This window comes from Marmota marmota, unplaced genomic scaffold (genome assembly GCF_001458135.2).
Source record: "Marmota marmota marmota unplaced genomic scaffold, marMar, whole genome shotgun sequence".
Classification (NCBI taxonomy): Eukaryota; Metazoa; Chordata; class Mammalia; order Rodentia; family Sciuridae; genus Marmota; species Marmota marmota.
Genome location: NW_026000221.1, coordinates 1,784,240 through 1,799,234, shown reverse-complemented (window position 1 = coordinate 1,799,234; position 14,995 = coordinate 1,784,240). Strand labels below are relative to the sequence as shown.

The 14,995-nt window shown below is 49.0% G+C and overlaps 1 protein-coding gene across 9 annotated transcripts in view; it reads left to right on the top strand.

Annotated features, from left to right (window-relative positions):
• The window catches only part of Fam193b (family with sequence similarity 193 member B), a 31,745-nt gene extending 17,345 nt beyond the window's left edge, over positions 1 to 14,400 (top strand). For 5 of the 9 annotated variants that reach the window (XM_048792097.1, XM_048792096.1, XM_015488560.1 and 2 more), the window contains 7 exons: positions 2,234 to 2,435; positions 3,341 to 3,580; positions 9,235 to 9,339; positions 9,664 to 10,684; positions 10,839 to 10,914; positions 11,759 to 11,856; positions 14,002 to 14,400. In XM_048792097.1, coding sequence (XP_048648054.1) covers positions 2,234 to 2,435; positions 3,341 to 3,580; positions 9,235 to 9,339; positions 9,664 to 10,684; positions 10,839 to 10,914; positions 11,759 to 11,855 — 1,741 coding nt within the window. In that variant the 3' untranslated portion in view covers position 11,856; positions 14,002 to 14,400. Of the gene's footprint in view, positions 1 to 2,233; positions 2,436 to 3,340; positions 3,581 to 9,234; positions 9,340 to 9,663; positions 10,685 to 10,838; positions 10,915 to 11,758; positions 11,857 to 13,150; positions 13,257 to 14,001 lie in introns of all 9 variants that reach the window. The other 4 variants (XM_015488561.1, XM_048792098.1, XR_007343443.1 and 1 more) reach the window with 3 other exon arrangements.
• Positions 14,401 to 14,995: the final 595 nt, after the last annotated feature.

Genomic DNA, 14,995 nt, shown 5'->3' with positions numbered 1-14,995 from the left:
GATTACAGGAATGTGCCATCACGCCCAGCTAAATTCCTCTATTAAGGACCACATACAGCATCTTACTTTATAGCTCCAGTATAGTTTATTTTACCATTCTATTCTTAAACATGTAGGCATTTCCAGTTTTTTAACCAAGAGAAATAAGGTTATAATAAATATTCTAAAACTGAATTTGAATGTGTCCTTTAGGAGATCCCTAGAACTCAACATAATTAAGAAACTTATATTAGTATATATTTGAAGTGAATTCTTAGAAGAAGGTAGATATATTTTTTTTTAATTTTTTTTTTTTAGTTGTAGATGGGCATAATATCTTTATTTATTTTTATGTGGTGCTGAGGATCAAACCCAGTGCCTCACCAGTGCGAGACAAGTGCTCTACCACTCAGCCCCAGCCCCAGCCCTAGATGTATATTTTTATAAGCTAGATCTATGTTAAACCAGATCTATGTTAATATGTATCTAGATTTTCCCATTCAAAAATCCCACTGCCCTACTGCCACTACTTTTGGAAGATTTTTCCCTCATGTGTCTTTCACATGGTATTAATGGCATCTATACAGATTTGCTGCTTCTGGTTTTCACTTAGCATTACCTCATCAGCATGGTTGTGTTCCTTTGTGGTGGTCTTAGCCCTCAGTGTTCAAGGCTGAAGAAAATTAACAGTAGTCACTTCACTGTTCTCTAGTTAGTGAACATTCAGGTCATTCCACCATTTTAACATTATGAATAGCATCTTCAAAGATGTCTTGGCCTCAAGTGTTTTCCCTTTTTTAGATTTTTCTCCACGGAAAATTCTTCAGAATGGAAAATTTCTCAGTTAAAGGGTGTTTGGGTTTTTTCTTTGTTGTTTTTGAGGAGGGGTTTTTTGTTTTGTTTTGGGTTTTCTTTTGGTGTTGCTGGTGGTCGAACCCAGGGCCTTTTACATGCTGGAGAAATGCTCTACTACTGAGTTAAATCCCCAGCCCAAGGAGGGTTCTTAATATGCATTGAAAAGCTGCTTTCCATAGGACTCTCCACGTTGATTCAACCACCAATAATAAGAGTCCTGGTCTCAGTACTCACAGGACCACTGGGTATTTTAATTTTCCTAAAATCAGTTTGCTTATGTGACAAATAAACAGTGGTCAATTTGGAGTAAACTTCTGTAAGCACCACTGATGACAATTCCTCCACACTCCTTTTTAAATGCTTGCTACATTTTTTCCTGTCCTTTTCAGCAGCGGAGAGAGGTTGTGTTGGACTGCCCTGAGAACTGAACTTCCACACAGCTCCTGGAGCTCCAACCTCACTCTGGCTCCCTGACCACTTGAGCTTCAATCTGTTCTTGCAGCACTTCAGCTGCTGATGGCCCAGCTCTAATTCAGCCTGTGTTATCCTTACTCTGGGGAAATACTCTCTACAATACAAGAGGCCCACTGGGCATGATGGAGCACTCCCAGCAGCTCAGGAGGCTGAGGCAGGAGGATTGCAAATTCAAAGACAGCCTCATCAACTTAGCAAGATCCTTTCTCAAAATAAAAAATTAAAACAAAAAAAAACTGGATATGTAGCTCAGTGGTTAAGCCACCCTGGCTTCAGTCCTCAGTACCAAAAAGGAAATACCATGCCGAATTTATAGTATCAGGCACAAGCAGTAGCTCTTAGTCTATGGCCCAGGAGACACATTTGCTTTTCCTCAACTCAGTACTGCCTCAACTGTATTTAAGGCAGCTCCATTCACTGCTGCTGAGACCAAACTCAGGTCATGAGGACCTTAGAAAGTAAAAGGAAACACCTCATTGATCACCTGTGGGTGTGCCAGGAAAACCATCAGGCTGCTGCTCGGTTCAGACAACTACTTACTGAGCACCTGCTATATACAGTGTTATTGTGCTACACACTGGACCCACAAATCGAAGCAGCACCGTTCCTGTCTGGAGGGAGTACACAGTGTTAAGAGGCAAATAAGCAAACAGATCATTATAGTAATACATGAAAACAGAATAAAGGTGTCCACATGATGCCCTGAGAAGGATGCATATGGTGGGCACAGGCAGGGGAGGCACGGGGAAATCTCAGAGGTTTGTATTTTTGATGGCCCTCAAGAGTAGTTCTTGTGAGAAGTGCAGATCTAGCAAGTAGAGGACAGTTGATGTGGCAGGTACAGGTTGTGGTGCCTCCCTAGATTTCTGTTGCCCACTCCTGCATTACCTTCCCTAACCTCTTCACCTATCTTTCTCCCTTGCAGCAGGGAGCCTGGGTGCAAGGGGCATAAGTTTGCACACAGCGGCCTAGCCTGCCAGCTGCCCCAGCCTTGTGAGGCAGATGAGGGACTGGGCGAGGAAGAGGATAGCAGCTCTGAGCGAAGCTCCTGCACCTCGTCCTCCACCCACCAGAGAGATGGGAAGTTCTGTGACTGCTGCTACTGTGAGTTCTTCGGCCACAATGCGGTGAGTGAGTCTTCCTGGGCTGAACAGGGCTGGGGGCCAGCCAAGGTGAGCAGAGGAGTACCCTGTTCTTCCCAGAGACCCCTCATCATGGTGATCATCACTGCACTTGGACCCTGTGAGTCCTGGTGCTTGCATCTGCTCACTTGAGCTTCAGGGCACATTTATGAGGTTGGGGTTTTTTAACATTTTGCTACCTTTGCTCTTCTCGTGGTTTCTCTTAAGATTGACTTTTTTTCTTTAGGCAAAAGGAAAGGAAATGGCAGAGAGAAAGCTATGATTCTGATGAGTATGTATACGTGTGTAATCCCAGAGAAGTGAACGCTTGTGCGTGATGAAGGCAGAGTGGAAGCAAAAAGGCTCTCAGTTCCCCAAGTGTGACAGCCAGCCGAGGGACAGGCCGTGAGCACAGACGGCGCCAGGAAGGAGACTCAGATCAGAGTACATGCTGTCTCTGCACAGGGGAGAAAGCAGTTCAGAAGTCTCATAAGGTGAAGAGGAAAGGGCTGCTGGTTAGGGCAGAGCAGCTGAGGATAGGAGGAATGAAAGTAATTCAACTACCAGTTGCCTTTGAGCTAGGCGCTGTTATCCTCATTTTAGAGATGATAAAATTGAGGCTCACAAAGACTCAGTGACTCGCCCAAGGTCATACAACTTTCAAGTGATGAAGCCCAGGCTCAAACCTACTAGCCTGGCTCCCCAGTCCGTGCTCGCCCAGCTCTGCCCTGTTTCCTCCCACTCCCTTCACCCCTGGCTGTCTCGGCTCAGAGCCCAGGCATTTGGCCTCTGTGGCTGATGGTAGGGAGAACAGCTGTCTCGCTCCTCACCACATACTTGGTGCCAGCGGGTGGGAGTGCTATGGGCCTCCCAAGCCCAGGGTGTAATGTCAGCGCCTCCCCCTCCCCCAGCCACCCGCTGCCCCGACGAGTCGGAATTATACCGAGATCCGGGAGAAGCTCCGCTCAAGGCTGACCAGGCGGAAAGAGGAGCTGCCCATGAAGGGGGGCGCCCTGGGCGGGATCCCTGGGGAGCCCGCCGTGGACCACCGAGATGTGGATGAGCTGCTGGAATTCATCAACAGCACGGAGCCCAAAGTCCCCAACAGCGCCAGGGCCGCCAAGCGGGCCCGGCACAAGCTGAAAAAGAAGGTGGGTGTGGGGGGAGCTCAGCTCTACTGCCTTTCCTCCCTGAGGAGTCCCTCACCCCAAGCCCCAAGACTTCTGGGGCATGAATGGTGCTAGCTGCCAAAGGCCTTGGCACAGCTCACTGCTCTGGGAAGGTCTGAATGAGTTTGGGAGGCATTAGGGTCAGAGAGTCTGGGGGCAAGTGAAGTGGAGGAAAAATGTTTCTTGGCCTCAGAAGCTGCTTACTGGATTCCTCCAAGCCGAGGACTTGCTTCATTCGGTCATTTATTCATTCAGCAAACACTTCTATAAACAATGGGAGCCAAAGTGTGCTGCATTTAAGTTCTCGTCTGGGAGAAGCTCAGTCCACTGGGGAGACACACAAAACTGGACAAGTACATATGTATGACAAGCACTGGAATGAGGGAAGCCCCCATCCTGCCCGAAAGTGGCTTTACAAGAGGCTGACTTGTGAGCAGAGTCATGGGGAGTGAGGACACATACATCAGGAGGGCCTCCTGGCAGCTGGCACAGCACACTCCACAGAGCTTGATAAAGCCAAAGCTGAAAACAGCAGAGAGGCAAGACACAGAGGAGGCAAGGGAGGGCCTCAGGTCCAGCTGAAGATGAGCTTTGCCTCCAGGTGAGGGAATGTTACTGGACGGTTGTCATCAGAGAGTGTGCTTGAGATTTGTACTCTGATTGTGGTGTGGTGGTATGGAAGGTAAATTGAAGGGTGCTAATTTAGGCAGGAAAACCTAGAGTTTGATGCCCCAGCCAGGAAAAGACAAGCCAAGGGAGAGATAATTGAGGGTGGGGCAGCAACAGAAGAGAGAATTGCAAAAGAAGCAGAAGTGACAGGCCTGGGTGATCTGATGGCAGAATGATGGTGGTGCCTTTCACTGAGCCAGGATGGCCGTTTACAGAAGACCGAATGCAATTGGGTTACATTTTCTCAGAGGTTCCCATGAAACATCAGCATGGAGAAGGAGGTGCAGGGTTAGGAGTTGCCAATACAAAGATGTAATTGAAGCCATGGGATTGAAATGGTCCTCAGGGCTAAGGTTTGAACCTAGGGAGCTATTCCCGAGCAGCCCTGCTGCCAGGTGAGTCCCAGAGCTTGGTGGAGTATTCCCTGCAGCTTTATTATCTCTTTGTCCACGTGTCCCCAACTGCATCTGCACAGTGCCACACCCAGAGGAGTCCAGCATCAAAGGGGTTTAGGTTTGACAGTCAGCTAGTTCCTGTTCCTGGGTGGTCAAACAACCCTAGAGCTCTGGAAGGCAGAAGTGATTTCCAGCTTTCTCTAGCCCAAAGAATTACTAAGATCCTTCTGCAACTTGAAGTACTAAGCCAAGGAGTTCCACTGCTGCCTTCAGAAAATGGTCAGCACTTTTATGTTCCCATTCAAAGTTGCCAGCGAGAGATGTTCAGTAAGCTGCAGTGGTCTTTCTGGCCTCTTAAGGCAGCTGTCCCCAGTTAGGTCCCCAGAGGGTTTCCAGGCCTAATGTGCTTCTAATGAACTTGTGCCCTTTCCCTTTACTCATCATACTGTTTACTCACCTTTTCTTCTTGATAAGCTGTCTCTGCAAGCTCAGTTCAGATGTTTCCCCCTCTGCTGACTTCCTGAGGGAATTCTTCTGCTGTGCTCCCAACACACCTTGGACATCTCTCTCAGCTGCCATTTGTCATGATCTTTTCACTCATTCCAAAGCTCACTGCGCAGCCACTGTTTGCTAGGCCCAGCCTAGAGGCCAGGACACACACAAACCAAGCATCCCTGCCCTCTCAGATGTAAAATCATGGGTCCACAGGCAGGGACAGACATACATGGGCAGTTGCAATGTCAGGTCATTATCTGTTTAGACAGCAGCCTTCACCCTGAAGTCCCTCCACCTGCCAAAGTTAACCACAATCTGGCTGACCATTGAAACCCAGTTTCCCAGCAGCCAGATACTGATGACTGCTTATTCACTCCCACTTTGGGAGTGTCTGTTTCCCATCCCACTTCCAGATCATGACCCTCTCACCTTTGTGTACTAATCCCTAATCTTTTTTTTTTTTAATTTATTTTTTTAGTTGTACACAATACCGTTATTTTGTTTATTTATTTTTATGTGGTGCTGAGGATCAAACCCAGGGCCTCGCACGTGCTAGGTGAGCACTCTACCGCTGAGCCACAACCCCAGCCCCAAATCCCTAATCTTTTGAAGCTGAATTCCTGGCCCCACCATTGTAACCTCCTCCACTGAATAATGTCACCTGATCCTTTCTCTTATGCCCACACCAATCTAGTATTCACTCTTAAACTGAGTAAGTATTGGTAAAAGAGCAAGTGAACTGTCCCCATCACTCTCTCTCGCCAGTACTCTCAATTCCTTGCCCCATTGCCCTTCTGTCAACACCTTCTCAGAAGAACTGCCCCTCCCCTTCTACACCCCCAAAATAGTACATGACCAGATCTGCCTGGGGCTCCTGGCCAGGTGTTCTCCCTTTGCCTGAGCCCCCACATTGCCTGGCCAGCTTCCATAGCTCCCTAGTCATCTTGCTCCACCTTATGCCCATTTGTACAGCCTCTTTGTCAGAATTCCATTCTCCAGCCTCCAGGTCCTTCATGGCCCCCTTCCCCTTATTTTTGGTAAATAACCACTTTCCATGTCAACAAGGAAAAAAACCATTGGACAGGCATTCTCTCAACTGATCACCTCACCTGCAAACTTAACTTTCCTCCTTGTTGGGAGAAGAGTAAGCCCTTCTCACCCAAACCCATGTGGTCCTTTTTTGCCTCCTCAACCTAGCATGAGGCCACCTACTCTGGAGCTGCAGCCTCTTCTGGGATACTTCCCATTGCCTTTCACTGTGTCCACTGCTGTCATTTCAAAGCAGAGTCTTTGTCAAGCTTGTAGCCTCTCCTGTACCTTTCCTCTCATCAAAGCCACCATTTCTTGAAAAACAATGTCTGTGTTTACTGTCTTCACCTCCCCCCTTGTCAGCTCACTGCAGATTGTTCTTCATCCCTTTGCAGAGTCACACTGATTTCTTTGTTGCCAAATTCAAATTCTGTTCATCCATTTAGCAACCTTTGACATTTTGTGTTTTCCTTTTCAAACTTTGTCTTTGGCTCCTCCGCCCTCAACCAAACAGGGCCAGGAAAGAAGCAGTGGGAACACCATCTTCTCCAGTTTTCTGAACTCTCAGACCACTTTCTGTCTCCTTTGTGAGCACCTGGCCCTCCCACTTGAGCACATCTCCCTGGGAGAAGAAAGCCATGGAGTTTGCACTATACTCCCTGCACTTCAAATTGACATCCCCTACTGCTACTGGGCTCCTCCTCACGGATGTCCCCCAGACACCTCAAACTCAGCAAACTGAGCTTGTTATCTTTCTCCATTGTCTCGTCAGTGGCACCACCACCCACCCTGATTGCCGAACCAAAGCTCACCTCTGAATGCCATTCTGGAGGAGTGCATTATACTGACAGAGCAGTGGGCCTTGCAGTTGGACCTCAGTTTGAAGCTCTGCTATGCCACACTTGCTGTATGACCTTGGGCAAATCACTTAACCTCTAAGCCTCGGTTTCTTCATCCATAAAATGAGAATAACAGGAGAACCTAAGTCAGATTATTGAGGATGAAATGGAGTGATGTACAAAAAGGTTGGGCATAGTGCCTGGCGCATGTCAACGTTTGGTCTATGGAGGCTGCTGTAGCAGCCACAGTGGTTGGGCAGTGTTTTCTCAACACATCTCATTCTCTCCCTACCCAATACCAAAAGTCCTATCCAGGTGGCTTTCGCAGTTGCTCTAACCAGTCACTTCTTTCCACCTACCGCCTCTACTTTCAAAGCCTTACGTGGCTGGCTGAACATTGTCCTCGGGCTCAAACCAGAACCCAGTGTGGCCTGCAGGCTCCTTGGGATCCAGCCCCAGCTTAGCTTGCTAGCTTCATTTCTCAGCCTCTCCTCTCTCACCTGCCTTCCCAGCCCCAGCCCCTGTCCTAGCCCCTGTCCCACACAAAAAAAATAAAAATAAAATCTAGACTCTGACTGTACCTTTGAATGGTGTGTGTTCCCTAATGATACACTTTTCCATTTCCCAGCTTTTAGGCTTGCTATTCCTTCTGTCTAGAAAGTACTTGTCTCAACTTTCTCCAGGATGATTTCACTCAGCCTTCAGTGCCTTCTCTAGGAAGCACTCCCTGATGACCCAGTCTGGGATAGGAGGATCATTATCTCCCTGTAGCTCTGAATTAAACAGCCTGTTTATGTGTCTTCTCCCCCAGCTGACCAAAGTAAGTGAGGCAGAGACCATGTATGGCTGCATGCCCATCGCCTAGCCCACTGCCTCACAGTTGATGGTTAGTTAATGGTTGGCAAATGGAATTGAAAGCCATGGCAACTTCTGAAGATCATTCCTGGTGTATTATCCAAACTCTGTCATTTTACTAGCCACATAACCTGAGCCAGTTCTGTATTCTTCCCAAAGTCAAGATTCTTCATCTATAAATTGCAAATCGCGGTGCAGCAAGGATAGTAATAAAGATTAGAGGAGTCGGGTTCCTGGTATGTAGCAAAAGATGTGTGTTGCTGTGCTTTCTCCTTCTGTTCATATCAGAGTATATGGTGCTAGTACGCTCCCTCCACACCAGTACATTTCAGATATTTTGGTTCAGCAGCAAGTTTTTTCTCTGCATGAAATCTTCCATGGACTCTCCTGTCTATAACAACTAAAAGCAAAGCTGTGCTGGTATAGGGAAGCAGTGAGGGGAAAGGGTCTCTGGGCCCTTGGCCATCCCATGGCCTCCAGGCCCTACACACAGCTAGAAATCCTGCTTCAGGCTATACTGTTGCTCACTTGATCCCTCACTACCAAGGCACAGCCTTAGCACTGGGGAAGGAACTTGGCACAGACTTTTTCTCCCTAATAGATGTACATCTATGTAGTAGGTGTACTACTTTTTCTCCCTAAGTCACAACCTGGAAGGTTAGGTTCAGAGAGAGTAAGTGATTTGTCCAAGGTCCCCAGGGACAGCTGACCTTAGTCAGTAATAGAGCCAGTGTTCAAAAGAGATGAGAGAATAAATGCCTGCCTGCTAGGATACAGGGTCACCCACTTTTAAGTTGACTCTTAAGGTGGTGGCAAGCTCTCCTTTTTTCTCCTCAGATTCATTTTTCTGCTTTTCCCCCTTCATTCCCAAATCGAAGGAAAATACTGAGGTGGTGCAAGTCATCCAACACCAGGTGCTCTACCACCACGTTTTTCCCAAGGGTTCTCCTCTCTGCTTCCTATCTCCTTCTAAAGGCCTTATTTGCCTGCTGATGCCTTGAAGTGGGGGTGATGGCCAACAAATTGATTATTCTCCAGATCTGAGTCCATCAAAGCTTATTGCAAGGTCTCAGAGCCTCCCTGGGCTGAGGGACTGCTTTTACATGTTCATGCCATGGCCTGGTATGGCTGTCCATGTATGCCATTGGGCACGCTTTGAGTGTGGCCTCAAGTCATTGAGGCCAGCATAGTCATGAGAAGCATTTCTGTTGGAAGGGCACTCAGATGTAGCATCAGGAGGGCACATGCATTCCCAGCCACCCAGAGCAATCACATCTCCTGTGACAGTCTCATAGCACCCACATCTTCCTTCCTTTAAGACTGTATAATATGACTTTTCCCCTCCCGCCTGCAGAATTGGAGAGACTGCCTCTCCAGCAGCCATGTTCCTCACATGAATCCCCATTTTGGTCTTCAGAATTATTGTCCCCATTTTGATGAGTCCACAGGGACCCAACTGGTAAGTATATGAATTGCTCAAGTTCACACACAACTCAGGCCAGGGAGGCATAACTTGTCTCTTTGAGTCCCAGCCTCCTTAGGCTGTAGGACCAACACAGGGGCTTGGTATGAACAAACTATAAAAACCTTACTCTCTGGGGAGGGCAAACCTGTCTGATCACATTTCACCCTCATTCCGGCAGTGTCAGGGAGCAGGCCAGGATTGTGAGGCTGTGTCTCCATCAAGTTAGTGGCAAAGCTGGGTCCCAGACCGATGTGTCCAGTGTCATATTGTGTCTGATAGCTGACAGACCTCTGCTGAAACTGCCTCTTATATTGGCAGGAAAAAGAGAAGGCCCAGTTGGCAGCAGAAACTCTGAAGCAGGCAAATCGTGTTTCTGGAAGCCAGGAGCCAAGGCCTGCCAGGGAAAGGCTCTTGGAGTGGCCTGACCAGGAATTGGATCGGGTCAACAGCTTCCTGAGCAGCCGTCTGCAAGAGATCAAGAACACTGTCAAAGACTCCATCCGTGCCAGCTTCAGTGTGTGTGAGCTCAGCATGGACAGCAATGGCTTCTCTAAGGAGGGGGCTGCTGAGCCTGAGCCCCAAACTGTATCCCCCTCAAACCTCAATGGCTCCTCAGAGCAACGGCCTGACATCAACCTTGACCTGTCCCCTTTGACTTTGGGCTCTCCCCAGAGCCACACGTTACAAGCGCCAGGTGAGCCGGCCCCACCGTGGGCAGAAATGAGAGGTCCCCACCCACCATGGACAGAGGTGAGGGGCCCCCCTCCTGGTATCATGCCTGAGAATGGGCTAGTGAGGAGACTCAACACCGTGCCCAACCTGTCCCGGGTGATTTGGGTCAAGACGCCCAAACCAGGCAACCCTAGTTCTGAGGATTCAGGCTCAAAGGAGGTCCCCAGTTGCAAGCAGGAGCTGCCTGAGCCTGTGGCCACAGGTGGGAAGCCACGGAAAGGCAAAAAACAGGGTAGTCAGGCCAAGAAGAACGAGGTGAACCTGGCCTCCCATCCTCCAGCCAACACAGAGGTTCCCAGTGCCAAGAGCCAGATATCTGGCTCCAAGCAACCAGGCAAGGCCCCAGAGCTTCCCAACACAGGCAGCTGTGCTGAGGCTGGAGAGGGCAGCCGAGGGAGCAGGCCAGTATCAGGTTGGGCTGACAGCCCCAAAACTGAGAAGGAGAAGGGCAACTCCTGGCGGAACTGGCCAAGTGAGGTCAAGGCACGTCCTTCAGAGCTGGAGTCTGTACAACCCCCAGGCTCAGCAAGGCCACAGAGCTTACCCCAGGGCAAGAGCCGCAGCCGCAGGAGCCGCAACAAGCAGGAGAAGTCGGCCTCCTCGTTGGGTGAGTGCACCAGGAACCAAATAGCTGGCCCCGCACCCCCCAACCAGGCCACAGGGTGGAGGGCAGTCCTCGTGTATGGGCAGTGCTGCCCCCCAGAGCATGACCCCAGAGGCTTGGCTGTGGGCACTGAGCCCTCCTGGCTCTGTCTTCCTAGACGATGTGTTCCTGCCTAAGGACATGGATGGGGCGGAGATGGATGAGACGGACCGAGAGGTGGAGTACTTCAAGAGGTAGGTGTGGGCTCATAATTCCCCCACTTTGCAAGGGGAGCCCCTGCCTATACCCAAGTCCCATATTGTACCTTGAACTTTAGAAAGGCCTACTCCCTGGCTCTTTCGGGTACCTCACTACCCCTCCAGGCCCTGCCACCTAGCTGGTCTGCTGGAACCCAGGGAGCCACTTTCCAGAATGGAACATCTAGGAAGGTGCAAGGCATAGGGAGGATGTGACACATCAGGCACCCCCAGACCTGGGCTTTTTCCAGCTTTTATTCACTCTTTAGTCGTTTATATTTCCTCTACCATGCCTGGGCAATCTAGACAAGGAGAGATCGAGAAGTATACAGCACAGTGATCAGTACTATTAGAGGTGTAAGAGCATGAGGCGTACAGGATGGGAAGAGGATGGGGGCTTCAAACCAAGCTGGGGGGCAGAGGCAGGCCAGGAAGCTTTCCTAGGAGAGGTGATACCCAAGCTGAAACCTGAAAATTAAGACTGAGTTGGCCAGGGAAAGCATACGGCATTTGAAGTGTGGCCAGGGTGTACCAAGGTCTGAGGGTAAGGGAAGCAAGCATACTTAGAGAAATAGAAGCCCACCCCATACATTAGAGAATGAACTATGAGGTTAGGAAGGAGCTTGAATTTCAGGTGGGGGTGGTCTTCCTCTGTCCCCCTGGCCTCATGGGCAGTGATTCTTGAGCCAGCAAAGCTCCCATGCCTGCCAGACCCTGATACTTGGGAGCACAGAGGTTGTGTTACATCAGCTGGTTTCTTAGTGGAACACCTAGTGTCCGCTAAGGGGTCCAGCGAGGAAGGGAGGGAACCTCTGATATGCTTCTTCCTGTCTCCCAACAGGTTCTGTTTGGATTCAGCAAAGCAAACTCGTCAGAAAGTTGCTGTGAACTGGACCAATTTTAGCCTCAAGAAAACTGCTCCCAGCACAGCTCAGTGAGGTAGAGACCCCAGGTTACTTGCATCCCCTGTTCTCTGCCATCTTATGTGCCCATTCTCTGCTTTGGGCAAGGGGTTTGGATTTGGGGCTTGTTGGCCGTGGTCTCTGTACTTCTACAACAACCCCACATAAGCCAGTTGGCAGTGTCCAAAAATCTAGACCCCGTCTCTTTTCCTGCAGCCACTCATCCCAGGCCTCTGTTGCTTCACTACTCCTTTCTGGCAGATTCTCCTCCTGCAGGGTCCCTTCACGGACTGCCATCCCTGGGCAATCACCACCAAGGCTTAAGCTCTCTACCCAGCTGCAGAACCCCTGGGGCTGCCCTCGCTCCTTATACAATCAGGCCTTGGGTTTGGATCCCACTTGCTTAGCCTGGTTCTTCAATGCAGATGATGAGAGTGGCTTCCAGCTGAAGCAGTGTGAAAAGAGAGCCAGCCCCAAGGGAGCAGTGAAGGGCAGATGAGTGAGAACAAGGATTTGTAGATTCTTCAGATACAGAGGATTTTATTGTGGGAAAAGTTCCCTGAAGAAGATAGTAACCAAGCTGCCTCCAGGAAGAAGAGACCCAGCCTCCAGATGGCTCTGGCCTTCCCTCTAACTCCCTGCATAGTTCCTTTTGTCTATTTTTTTATTTTAATTTTTAATTTTTAAATTTTTGGTTCTTCTGGGATTGAACCCAGGACACTTTACCACTGAGCTACATCCCTAGTCCTTTTTATTTATTTATTTATTTTAAAATTTTTTAAATTTTTTTTTTTTAATTTTTAAAAATTTTTTAGGTATAGATGGACACAACACAATGCCTTTATTTTTATGTGGTGCTGAGGATCGAACCCAGGTCCCTCCCATGCTAGGCAAGCTCTCTACTGCTGAGCCACAATTCCAGCCCCAGTCCATTATATTTTTTACTTTTAAACAGGGTCTCATTAAATTACTGAGAGTCTTGCTAAAAGTTGCTGAGGCTGGCCTCGTATTTGCAATCCTCACATCTTGGCCTCCCACATCTCTGGGATTATATATACCACCATATCTGGCTGGTCTGAAATATTGACGTTGGATGATATTAGACTGCGTACACACCCTAGGAGAAGGCATTTGTCTGGGAACTTAGTGCAGAAAAGGGCAGCTGGCAGGTGCACCTTAGTGCTGGGCTTGGGGCCTTGCAGTTGTGCACTCTCCTGTCTTAACCCTGAGTTGTGTCCCTGGGGTAACTATACACTTACCCTTCAAGACGGTGGAAAGCTGGGGTAGGTAAGCTGAGCTCATTATCCCTACCCCTGTTCTTCTCTTTCCAGTGCCAGAACAACTCTCTGGGCTGAAGTAACAGGCTTCCTGGACCCTCAGCTCCCTAGGGACAGCCTGGAGAACCTGAAGCCAAGGCAACCTTCAGGGCTGCACTCGGTGTGGCATCCTTGTGCTGTCTCTACATCAGGACTATCTTATTTGGACTCCCCTCAGCCCTCTGCTGGGGATGCTGTGCTCCCTGATCCGCAAGATATCCATACCCTAAGATTATCTTCCAGGGTTAAGGTGTCTTCCTGCCTCTTTTCCACCTCCACAGAATCAGGAGTAGCAGAGACCCAGGCACTTCAACTGTTGTTTTCCTAATGAGAGAAAAAGGGTCACATCTCCCATAAGCCAAATTCTACTGTCATTCAGGAAGCCATATCCAACCATCTTCTCCCACCTTGGCTGTTCTCTAAAACATGCTCTATGCATGAGAAAGCAGTGCTGGCATGGACTTGGGACCTAGCCCAGGCTGTGTCCCTAGAGCCTAAGGCAGGAATATGAGTACAGAGCTGGCTTTGTCTAGTACCTGCCAGTGGGAGAGCAGATAACTAGTAGCTACTTAGCTACTTAGTCCTGGCCCAGAAGGGTATTCTGCAGCAGGGGTCCTAAGATCCTCAGAAACTATCCCTCACATGCCAGAACCCCAGCCCAGGACTAGGGTTCTTTCCCTCCCACCCCCCAATAGGGTCTTAACCTTCTTCTTCTGCTCGAGGTGATCCAGGGAATCTATTCAGCATTTTCAGCCTAAGGAACAAAAATAGGAGACCATTGTTCTTACCTCCACAGGGACCCAGAGTCCGTGTAGGTCGGGCGTGCACTGTTCTCACTGTGATCCTGCTCTTTTATTCTTTCTCAGCCCTGCCTAGGTCAAGCTTCTTCAGGGCATCCTGAGGCCCCGACTGCCAGCTGAAGGTCTACAGTTTTTCCTCCCACATGTCCTGCCCACCTGCCCTGACCCCTCCCTGCTCCTGCCATCCTGGACCAACCAAACGCTGAATGGATGCTGTGCTGTGCTAGAGTCCCTCAGGACCTTGGCAGAGCCGCTTCCTGGTGCTATGCAGCCTCCACACTCAGAACCTGGGGACTGGGCTGGCCTGTGCTGTGGGCCAGGGGCTGATGGTACTGCTGGCCCAACACTGCTCTCTTTGTGTTCAGTTTTTTGTTTTTGTTTTTATTTTATTTTTTTTTCAATTCTTTACTTTTGATACTGTGAAGATCTTTCATGCTGAAAGATAAAGCAACATTTGGACACAGAGTTGATGTGAATGGTGATTTGCTGGTCTGGGTGGGGGGTGGGGTGACAAATATACTCAGAAGCATGGGATCACCTTAGTCACTAATCCATTGTCAGCAGTTTGTCCTGGTTTCTATTAAATTTCCTTAGAATTCTTCAAAGCAATCCTAAATGGAACAGTTAGTCCATTTTACAGTTGAAGAAAGTGACTCCACTGAACTCTGACCAAGCAGGACTGAGCAAAGGCCTATGTAACTGTGGGGTCGGTGCCCTTTCCTCCTGTTGGAGGGACTTTGGTATGTGAGTTTGAAGCAGCCCCTCCCAGCTGTATGTCTCAGCTTGCCCCTTGACAAGATGGGTGATCTGCAAGTTAGATGTGGTCTTTCTGCATGCAAGGGTTTAGGAAAGATCATGGGCCTCTACGGACAGTGCCCAATAGCCTGGCAAGTTACAGGTTCCTTACGCTGCCTTAATTTAGTCAGGGAAAGTTAAGGGTAAAATGATTTTTTATAAATTAGATCCGATTTCCTAGAGGGAATGGGACATGTAGTCTAAGATAATGAACCAGTCTGTAAAGTCAAGCAAACTGTCTCATCCCCCAAATGGACGGAGGTGT